This window comes from Myotis nattereri (assembly GCF_964212035.1).
Source record: "Myotis nattereri genome assembly, chromosome: 16".
Lineage (NCBI taxonomy): Eukaryota > Metazoa > Chordata > Mammalia > Chiroptera > Vespertilionidae > Myotis > Myotis nattereri.
The window spans coordinates 26,390,520-26,401,801 of record NC_138091.1 but is presented as its reverse complement, the minus strand read 5'-3'; the positions used below and the strand labels follow the sequence as shown (position 1 = coordinate 26,401,801).

Below are 11,282 nucleotides of genomic sequence, written 5' to 3'. Positions count from 1 at the left end.
GGCCGACGCTGACGGCCTGTCTTGGCTCCCTCACCAGGCCAGGGGTGGGGTCCTCTGGGCGTGGGGCCTGCTTCAGAGTAACCTCCGAAAATCCCCCCGCGGCTGGGATTCCCGCGGGGCAGGGAGGCAGGACCAGGGCGATCCAGGAGCCGCGTGGGTTGACATCCCCACGCTCGACACCGTCCACGGCCCTCCCTGTGCCTCCGTGTCCTCCTCTGGGAAGCAGCTACAAGGAGGCCGGGATGAAATAAGATGCGGGAAACACTGGGAAGGTGCTGTCACCCTTTCCCTGCCTCCACGCGTGTCCGGAGGAGACGCCGCGGGCCGGGCGCGGCTCGGGCACAGGGAGCGGGCACCGCGGGCCCAGGGGCGGGAGGCGCCGGGATCCGGACGCCCGCGGCGCGGTCCGCCCGCGCGCGCCTGTCCGTCAAGGCCGCGGGGGGCGGGGCGGGGCGGCGCTTCCGCCTGCGCCGGGCCACGCCGGGCCGCTCGGCGGCGCTCGGGACAGTCGGGAACCGCGCCCGGAGCCGCCGGCGGAGCGGCCGGACGAGGAGGCGATGGAGCTGGAGCCCGAGCTGCTGCTGCAGGAGGCCCGCGAGAACGTGGAGGCGGCGCAGAGCTACCGGCGGGAGCTGGGCCAGAGGCTGCAGGGGCTGCGGGCGGCGCGGAGGCAGGTCGGAGGGCCGCGCCGGAGGGGCTGGGGCCCTGGAGCCCGCGCGGTGCCCGGGGGTGGGCAGGGCCGGGAGGGCTCCGCGGGGTGGCCGCGTCCCAGAACTCTCCGGGGAGAAGGGAAGAGGCTCTGGGGGTGCAGGGAGACCTGGGAAGGGGTGCGGGGGTTGCCGGGGGGCTCTTAAGGGGAAGAGACAAGTTGGGGGGAATCCGGGGAGAGTGTGAGGGGGCGTTCCCTTAATTGCGTGCGGCTGCGGCGGGGATAGGGGTGGGGTCCGCGGTGGCGGGGAAGGAGGGACCCGAGAAAACACGGGGACGTCACAGGGTGGTGAAGATTCAGGAGAGCCGGGGGCGGTGGAGACTCGAGGGGAAGCCTGCGTGGGGACGGGAGCCTGAGGAGGACGTGGGTGCTGACTTGGGGAGAGTTAAAGGTGGGGGCAAGATGGATGTTGGGGAGGGAGGATCAGAGAGAGGCGGGGAGAGAGGGGGAAGCAGGAGAGTTAACGCTAAAATGAATGGGACCGGTGCCCGAGAATACTGCTTAACATCCCATGTGATCTTGAATGCATCTTATTTATTTATTTATTTTAAATGCGTTTTTAGAAAACCGTCCATCGTAACCCCATCCTAGATGGGCTAGGATTTAAGGTGAAGGAGCTGTTTTGAAACGTCAGAGAAGGAAAATGAAATGCTTGAGGGGTGGAATGCCAAGGTGCAGGGAAATGGAAAAACAGATTTAAAGAGAGGCGTTCTGAGAACAGAAGCCAAATACATATACTTCCAAGTGACAGCAGTTATCTGTTCCTCCATCTATTCCTCCATCTATTTTGAAGTAGAGGTTCTAAATCTAGGGCATTGTTTAAAAAGAGAGGAAAGTATCTCTTATTGTATGACTAATGTTTCAGCCAGTTAAGATATATATAAACAGGACTATTTAACTGTGTCAGCAATTAAGCAGTTAGAGTTGACACTAAATGAGTGAGCTTAGCATCTGGGAATAGTATTTATTAATTTCTGGTGAGATACTGAATGGATTAAAAATTGTTTCTGTATGATCCCATCCTGAATGGTTTAGTATTCATTTTCCAAGCCTCTCTTCTTTTAAATTTTATATCCAACAATTTAAGTACAGGACATACTTTCCAGTAATTTAGTGTAGTTTACTATGGGTTTTTGTTTTGTTTTGTCCTAAGGCCCATTCTCTGGGGACTGAGACAGAAAACACTAAGAACATCCATCACTGTTTGATTTCCGATGACATTGCCTTCTGATTAGACTGTAGCTCTCTTTTGTGAACTGGAATCTGTTTTGTGCCACTGCCAGTTACAACGGCGTTTATCCTCAAAGCTAATTCTAGTGGATTGTATGTTTGGGTTTGTAGAATAAGCCCTCTGTCAACTTGCATTTTAAGGAAGGTCTGTGTTACAAAAATGTTATCAAAATAAGCAGCTGCTTTTGTTTGGTGGTTAGGATATTTTTAAGGTCCCAGTCATTTTCAGAATAACTACATAAAATATATGGCTTTTTAGTCAAAGATTTTGCATGGGGGGAAAAAGGGAAGAGCAGAGAGGAAGGGATGCTCCCCTTTATGTATATTTTTTACTTGCTGATTTTATTTTTTGGGGGAGTGATTTTTTTAAGTGAGATAATTCACATACCATAAATTTGTGCCTGAACATGTATGAGTTAGCAGTTTTTAGTATATTCACAAAGATGTGCATACATCACCATTATCTAATTACAGGATATTTTTATCACCCCAAAAAGAAATTCCATACCCGTTAGCTGCCACTCCTCCAGGCCCTGGCAACCACTAAACTACTTTCAGTCTCTACGTGGATTTGCTTATTCTGGACATTTCATATAAATGGAATCATACACTATGTAGCCTCTTGTGACGGACTTCTTTGACTTAGCATAATGTTTTCAAGATTCATCCTTTGTGTAGCATGTATCAGTACTTCAGTTCCTTTTTATGGCTGAATAATATTCATTGTGTGGCTAACCACATTTTATTTATCCATTTACCAATTGATAGACAGTTGGATTATTTTTGCTTTTTTCCCATTATGAATAATGTTGCTAAGAATATTCATGTGCAGGTTTTTATGTGGACATGTTTTCAGTTCTTTTAGTACGTATATACTTAGGAATGCCGAGTAGTATGGTAACTCTTTGTTTAACTTTTTCAAGACCTCTTGGCATACTTTTTATCTTTGCTTTTGTTTCTTACCCTTTAAAACTCCCGTGAAATTTGTTTCAGGTTAAAAAATCATGTCTATGAAAGTCTAGAAGGAAAAGTACCAATCTTTTAAAGTTATTTTGTCAGAAATAACTGCCAGCATTGTAGCAGTTTCTCTTCTTGTGGTTAAGTTTATGCCCTACCCTCTGTCTTAAGAGAAAAGGAAGTTCTGTGTAGGAATGCAAGGGTAGTCTGTAACTTTTAACTGAATAAGTTAAAGGCTAGTGTGATGTTTGTTGTCTTCAGGAAATCAGATAATGTTTACAGCCAGTCTGGCCTACTGATGTTGAAATTATTGAGAATAGTTCTCTGTAGCTCCCTGGAATCCTTGGTACTAAAATGTACATACCAAAGAAATTAACTCCCACTCTCCTTAAATACTCATTTGTTCACTCACTCAATAAATATTTATTGGGTGCCTACTATAGGCCAGAGATTCTTCTAGGTCCTAGAAACGCTGTGGCTGAGGAAACAGACCACTGCCTTAATGGATTTACTCTTTCCTTTGATGGTTGGTCTTTACACTACTACCTCTAAAAGCAAAACAGATAAGAAGAACCTAAATTCTTATGTGTTCATTTTTAGATTTTTACTTCCAGTGTAATTTTCATCACTTGTTTATTTCTGCAGAGTTGGCTTTCCTGCTTGTTGTAAGTAGATAGCTGATCAAGATGTCACGTAGTGATATTAGCTGGCCGGTCAGATTTGCCTTACAGAGTGACACTATCTTTTTTCATTGTTGTTAATCTTTACCCGAGGACATTTTTCCATTGATTTTTAGAGAGAGTGGAAGGGAGGGGGAGAGACAGAGAGAGAGAAGCATCAATGTAGAGTGACACATTGATTAGTTGCCTCCCGCAGGCACCCTGACCAGGGCTACATGTCCTTGACCAGAATCAAATCCGGGACCCTTCAGTCCACTGGCGGACACTCTATACACTGAGCCAAACCGGCTAGGGTAGAGTGGCATCAACTGATGACATCGCCACTATCCAGGTCCTCATCCTCAGTTTTGCAGGTTTAGAAACGTCATCTTTGTATATTATCAAAGGGGGATTTGTTGGAGGTACTGGAGGTGCCTACAATGAGAAATACCAATATTCTAGTATGTGTACAGTTATATTTCACTCTATAAAATGAATGTGGTGGCCTTCATGTGCCTTTTAATTGGTATGAGTCATTGCCGCTCAGGGCATTAACAAAAACAAGTCTCACCCTAGCTAGCCGGCTTGGCTCAGTGGATAGAGCGTCGGCCTGCGGACTGAAGGGTCCCAGGTTCGATTCCGGCCAAGGGCACATGCCTGGGTTGCGGGCTTGTTCCCCAGTAGGGGGTGTGCAGGTGGCAGCCAATCAATGATTCTCTCTTATCATTGATGTTTCTATCCCTCTCTCCTCCCTTCCTCTCTGAAATCAATAAAGAAATATATTTAAAAAAACAAAACAAGTCTCTGCTCTTTCAGAGTAAAGGGCCAGATCCTGGCACCTAAATGAGAGACTATTTGGTGAAGACCCTGCTCACCTGGGGATGCCAGTGGTATCCCTTTGATCCTTGCTAGTACAAGGATCCATGACCACGGCAGTGGCATCATTATGACCTGAGAGCTTGTGAAGAATGCAGGAATCAGGCCCCACCCAGACCTACTGAATCATAATCTGTACTTTAACAAGATTGCCAGGTATGATATGTATGCACATTAAAACTAGAGGCACACTGCCTTAGAGTATATCATTACCATTTCATCAGCTCTCTACTGACTTCTGTGGTGTAATCCAAACCCCAGGTGTGAGTCATAAATTGCTGTGGTTTATCCCCAAGATGAAACATTGTTTGGAATATCATAGGTTTGTTAGACAATTATACAAGGATATTCAAGTGAATAATTGACAGTCTGGAGCCAGTGCTGTCCTAAAGAAAGCTATTATTACTTCTTTTATCTTCCACTTCCCCTTCTGTTACCCATTTTCAAAACAGTCCAAAAATCTGTTTGAAATAATTTGTTAACATCTGTAATGTGACCCTTTGTCTTTATAGTATTTTGTTTTCAATTTTTAATAGTTGATTTCAGATAATTTCTTGAAGATTTAACTCATAATCTTGATATTCCTAATGTACAATGCCAGGTTTTCTATAGATTATTATCCCCATAGCATTTGAAAACACATAGCATACTAGTTAAAGACTGGGACAGATATAGAACTCAGCATAAAAAACAAGTTATTTCAGAGAACCAGGGCAGGAAGTCCTAGTAGTTCAGCAGAGAAAAGAAAGCTATTATTGCTTCTTTTATCTCCCACTTCCCCTTCTGTTACCCATTTTCAAAACAGTCCAAAAATCTGTTTGAAATAATTTGTTACTGCAGTAGTACTTAAAATGTCCCAATTATAGTGTCCTATAGTTATATCTAAGCTGAGGAAAACCAAGAATGGATGAAATAATTTAAAAATAACTCATAATTCTACTTCTTGGAGACAGCCATTATTAACATCTTGGTGTCTCCTTCTAGACATATTATCTTGTAAAATTGAGAGACTACTGTATATGCAACTTTGTATTCATTTTTTTCTTTTGGTTAACATTATATCATAAGCATTTATTATGAAAAATTTCCTACCTGCAATCTAATTTTGAACGCCAAGGTGAATAGCCTGTTAGATAGGATAGCTGTGGAGCATTGGTTGGTGGCAGGCTGAAGTGTGTTGACTCAGGTACACCAAATACTAGAAGCAAAGCTCTAGAAGCAATGCTAAACGATCAACAACCAAGAAAAACAAAGCTGCACACATATTTGTGTGCAAAAGACCACATATTTACATTGGCTTTTCAGTCAGCTTTTCTTGAATTTGTCTTTTCACAAATTGTCTTTAAACATGACACTCTGAAAGCTGCTTGTTGAATCCAGAACTCACTTGAAATATAGAATAATATAAATAAGAATTGAAGCAAGCATTTGAATCCATACTGTTACAATCAGTGATGTTAATGGAAAAATGTGTGTCAGTTTTTCTGTATAGATTTTTTCCCAATGTAAATTTGTAATGTACGTATAATTTTAATAAAGAGCTATTCTTGTTACTATAAGTTTGGTAAATAATATGGCTACTTTGTGATCTAAAAAAGCCACACAGATGTAGGACGGACTTTTATTATTGAGAAGTATCAGCGAATCACTTATATTTGCAGTTATTTTCCTTCGTCAGTACTTGCCCATGTTAGCCAGGAGATGACAAAGTTAACGTTCCTGAACCTCGCTTTCCTTATCTGAACCATGAGCATAAGGATTGCACCTACTTTACCTGGCCAATGTGGGAATTTAAATGAGAAATTTATTTCTTACTTATATTTGTTTAATGAGAAATTTATTAAAAATCCTTAACACAATGTCTGGGACATACGAAGTGCTTAATAAATATTTGCTGTAATAATAATACCACTAAATATTATTGTTATTCAAAGTGATGTCCCTTACTTCTCTCCTATTCTCTTGCCCAGCAGAATGCTCTGAGCTCTGATGGCAGTTTGTGGCTATCCCACTTATATAAGAATGTAGTGCTACCTTTTATTATAGTTACGTGTGCATGCAACTGTCTCCTTTACCAGAATGATAGTTTTTTGAGGTCAGGACCATACCTTATTTATCTTTATAACCCTGGCTTGTGGAACATAACTAGACCTCATTAAACACTGAATGAGTGCCTTTATGAATGTTTTGGGTGTAGTTTTGCAGATTTTTTTAAATAATATTCATTGTCTTGATTAAATGCACCCTATTCATTAATGCAGATAACCAAGAATTAAACATTTGTTTTATCATATGATTTGGCTATTTGTTCCTACACAAACTGTGCCAAAGCATAATGGCTTAAAAGCAATAATTTTATTTGCTATTCTGGGGTTCATTTGGCCATACCTGAGTTTGCTGGCAACATTCACATAATTGCAATCAGATGGCAGCTAAGGCTGGCATGTTCAAGACAGAATGTTCACTTAACCTGTTGGAGCCTTAGTGGTAGCAGGAGTCAGTTGGGATTTATGGTTGGGCCTCAGTGCGAGTATCTCTCTTTTCCTTCCTCTCTTCCTCCTACCCTTCCCACTTTCCTCCTTCTTCCACTTGTTCTCTCCAGAAAGGTAGACATACTTCTTAAATGGTGACTCAGGACCCCCTTAAGTGCAAAAGCACAAGTTGCCAGGTTTTCTTAAGGCTGAGGCCTGGAACTGGCAGAGCATCAGTTCTAGACTATAGCTATGCACATTGACTGCATTAGAATACAGTCCCAGCCTATATTCTAAGGGAGGGAGGATATGAGTACCAAGAGTTGTGATTCACTGAGGGCCACGAATGTAACAGACTAGCAATTCATATAATAAAGATTTTCTTTTTGGATGTTTTCAAATAAGCATAACAAAATAGCCTAATTGTAAGAGAGATAAGAAGGAAATGTAGCAACACTTATGAGTCCATACATGAATCAGACAATTCAAATTCTCTGCCACTTTAGTAGCTTTGTAATGTAAGCAGGTTCATGTCTCTGACTCATATGTTACTCATCTACAGATGCTTTTTTCATAGGGAGGGTGATAGAATTTAAATAAGACCGTGGATGTTAGTACCTGGCACACAGTAGGTATTCAGTAGGTGATAGCTATTACTGTACTGTTATTATTGCTATCATTGTTATTTCTAATGACTAATGTCTTGGTGTCAGCACAAAGGCAATAGCCAATGCAGTACATTTCATATGAATTGAGAAGAAGCATTTTGGTTAGTTTTTCAATTTCAGTTGACTATTTTATGTCTTTGTCTTTTATTTTTGATCTCTATGTCCTTGTTGGCTGATGGTGTTTAAAGTCAGTCTCTAATTTTATATAGTTTTGGTTTCCTACTCGTAAAATAATTGGGAAAATAAACTCATAGATTAAAATTAGAAGATAAAAATTCTTTTCTTCTATGAAGTCATGAAGACGCATGTTTTAGAGGAGATAGAGAAGATTCCAGTTACTTAATTTCCTGAAATACACATTCTATTCTGTTCTGTTCTGTCCTTTCCTATCCTGTCCCATCCTTTTTCTTTCTTTCTTTCTTTTTTATTGCTTAAAGTATTACAAAGAGTATTACATATGTCTCCTTTTTCCCCCCACCTTTAACAATCCTTTTTCTTGATATAGCTTTGGGATTAATCAGCTGCTGTGGAAACTTTGTAAATAAGTGATTATTACTATTTTTTTTTAATACTCATCCGAGGATAGTTTTTCCCATTGATTTTCAGAGTTGAAAGGAGTGGGAGAGGAGAGAGGAGAAAGAGAGAGAGAAACATCGATGTGAGAGAGACACATTGATTGGTTGCCTCCCAGTCGTGCCTGTACCGGGGCTGGATGAACCTGCAACCAGGTATGTGCCCTTGACCAGGAATCGAACCCGAGACCCTTCAGTGTGAGGGCTGACACTCTAACCACTAAGCAGTGCTGGCCAGGGCAAGTTATTATTATTATTATTATCTTTTTTAAAAAATATATTTTATTGATTTTTTACAGAGAGGGAGGGAGAGAGATAGAGAGTTAGAAACATCGATGAGAGAGAAACATCGATCAGCTGCCTCCTGCACATCTCCCACTGGGGATATGCCCGCAACCCAGGCACATGCCCTTGACCGGAATTGAACCTGGGACCCTTCAGTCCGCAGGCCGACGCTCTATCCACTGAGCCAAACCGGTTTCGGCTTATTATTTTTTTAATTTTTAAAAATTGATTTTAGAGAGAGGAAGGGAGGAGACAGAGACAGAGACATTGATGTGAAAGACCCAACCAGGATTGAACCCGAAACCTGGGTATGTGCCCAAGCAGGAATCAAACCACCATCTTTCAGTGTATGGAATGACACTCCAACTAACTGAGCCACACTGTCCAGGGCTGTGAATTAGTTTTAATGGTTGGTTACAGTAGAGGTTGTAGTGAAAAATTGGTTCAGAATATTATTATTTTTTTAAACTCTTATCTAGGCCATCTTTTACAGTATTTTTTAAAATACATTTTTATTGATTTTAGAGAGGAAAGAAGAGGTAGAGAGAGATAGAAACATCAGTGATGAGAGAATTATTGATTGGCTGCCTCCTGCATGCCCCCTACTGGGGATCAAGCCCAAAACCTGGGCATATGCCCTTGACTAGAATCAAACCCGGGACCCTTCAGTCCGCAGTCGACACTATACACTGAGCCAAACCACCCAGGGCCAGAATATTATTAATAACTATAAACAAGGTATATTAGTTTCCTCTTAGAAACCTTGAGTTGTGTGTCATTTGTATTCTTAAATCTACTTTGTTACAAACCATCACAGTTGTTTTGCCCTAGAATGGCTAGGTAGCATCTGGGGCTGACTGGTTGACCATGACAGGATTCTTCCTGCAAGAACAAGAAATGCATCTTACATCAGGCAATACATAATTTATAGGTTGACCTGGGGATTCTTTCACATGGGATCCGTAAGTACTAAACAGCCTGGTGAGGGGAAAGACCATGGTCCTTGGAGTGAGACTGTTTCAGGCACTGGGAAGCCTTGCGGAATTTTTTTGACTTTGAGCTGCACTTTGCTCAATATAAACAATGCAGACCCACCTCTCTGGGTTGTGAAGATTAACGAGCTAATCGTGAACACACTGGACCATGGTGCCACATCAGATAGGGACAACTCACTCAGCAGCGAAGCCCACATTTTTTAAAGTTTCAAAAGCAAAGCGAATGTACTTGGTTACATAATTGGCTTAAAGGTGCCTGAGGCTTTAAATTATGAACCATTTCGGAGAGAAGAAATGATGCCAAGGTAGTATCAAGTTTGAAAAGCAGTGGTTGGCATTCTGTGAGTAAAAGGGAACACATTTACAATGACAGTCCAGGAGATGGATTTAGAAATGGAGTCTCCTTCCCTGGCCCTCTCATTGCTTTGTGTTCACATACTTCCTTTTTTCTTCTGAGGCTCTAAAACAGAAACAAAACATAGGCCCTGCAAGGAGCTTTTGAATTCTTTCTAAAGAGGAAATTGACTTTACCTAACCAATGCACTTCCTGTGTGTGCCGCATCCGCTAAAGAGCGAGGCAGGCCCTGGTTGGTATAGTGTTCAGCTGCGGAATTTCCTCTTGGTGGCAGGGGTGCAAACTATATTACAGTGCTCCGACATGTGTAAGGTCTGTCTGGGTCCCCTGGGGATCTTGTTAAAAATGCAGCTTCTGATTTAGTAGCTCTGGGTGAGGCCTGAAAATTTTTGCATTTCTGACAATATTCCAGGTGATGTGTCTCCCTTGGTTCTTTTAGTAAGGTCTTAAAAGCACACTTGATTAACTTTATTTTTATTCAGTAACATTTATTTGCTTAGTGCTGGTATGTTAGGGGCTTATTCCCAAGGATCCCACAGCTGAGTGATGAACCAAATCAAGTACATTTTTAGTTTGGCTCTTTTTAAAAAAAAATATATATATTTTATTGATTTTTTACAGAGAGAAAGGGAGAGGGATAGAGAGCTAGAAACATCGATGAGAGAGAAACATCGATCAGCTGCCTCCTGCACACCCCCTACTGGGGATGTGCCCACAACCGCCATACATGCCCGTGACTAGAATCAAACCTGGGACCCTTCAGTCTGCAGCTGACGCTCTCTCCACTGAGCCAAACAGATTAGGGCGAGTTTGGCTCTTTTTTAAAAAAAAATCAACAAAACAACTTTGACTTTGGTTTATTTTATAGAAGTTCTTTAGTAACTTTACAGAGATTAACCATTAAATTTAAATTAGGATTTCTCCTTTACTTTATGATTTAAGGAATTCTATTACTGCACACGTACCAGCCACTGTAACTCCCAATAAGGTGAAAAAGAGAAAAAGTTGCATCCATGATCTGTCCACCCAGCCAATCAAACTGTTAGTTCTTTTTTTTTTTTTTTTTTTTTTTTTGGTATTTCTTTGTTGTCCTTGGGCAGGGGCATTTTTGTTTTTATGTGGTGGTGAACATTTCTGCAAAACAATTTTGTGTGTCTGCTTTTTAAATTTAGTATTAGAGAATAAATAGAAATTGTTCTAAGTTGCTCTATTAGCTATTAAAGTATAGTACTGTAGCCTGGCTGGCGTGGCTCAGTGGTTGAGTGTCGACCTATGAACCAGGAGGTCACGGTTGGATTCCCGGTCTGAGCACATGCTCCGGTTGTGGGCTTGATCCCCAGTAGCAGGCATGCGATCAGTGATTCTCATCATTGATGTTTCTATCATTCTCTTCCTTCCTCTCTGAAATGAAATAAATAAATAAATAAATAAATAAATAAATATAGTGCTTTCTCCATATTTTGATATATTTTTTCTAGGTGGTTTTCTTGGACTTCAAACATTCT

The 11,282-nt window shown here is 41.7% G+C and overlaps 1 protein-coding gene across 1 annotated transcript in view; it reads left to right on the top strand.

Annotated features, from left to right (window-relative positions):
- The first annotated feature begins 455 nt into the window (after window positions 1–455).
- The window catches only part of CRLF3 (cytokine receptor like factor 3), a 36,748-nt gene continuing 25,921 nt past the window's right edge, over window positions 456–11,282 (top strand). The window contains exon 1 of the mRNA XM_081109605.1: window positions 456–674. Within this exon, the coding sequence (XP_080965731.1) occupies window positions 558–674 (117 nt within the window). The 5' untranslated portion in view covers window positions 456–557. The remainder of the gene's footprint in view (window positions 675–11,282) is intronic.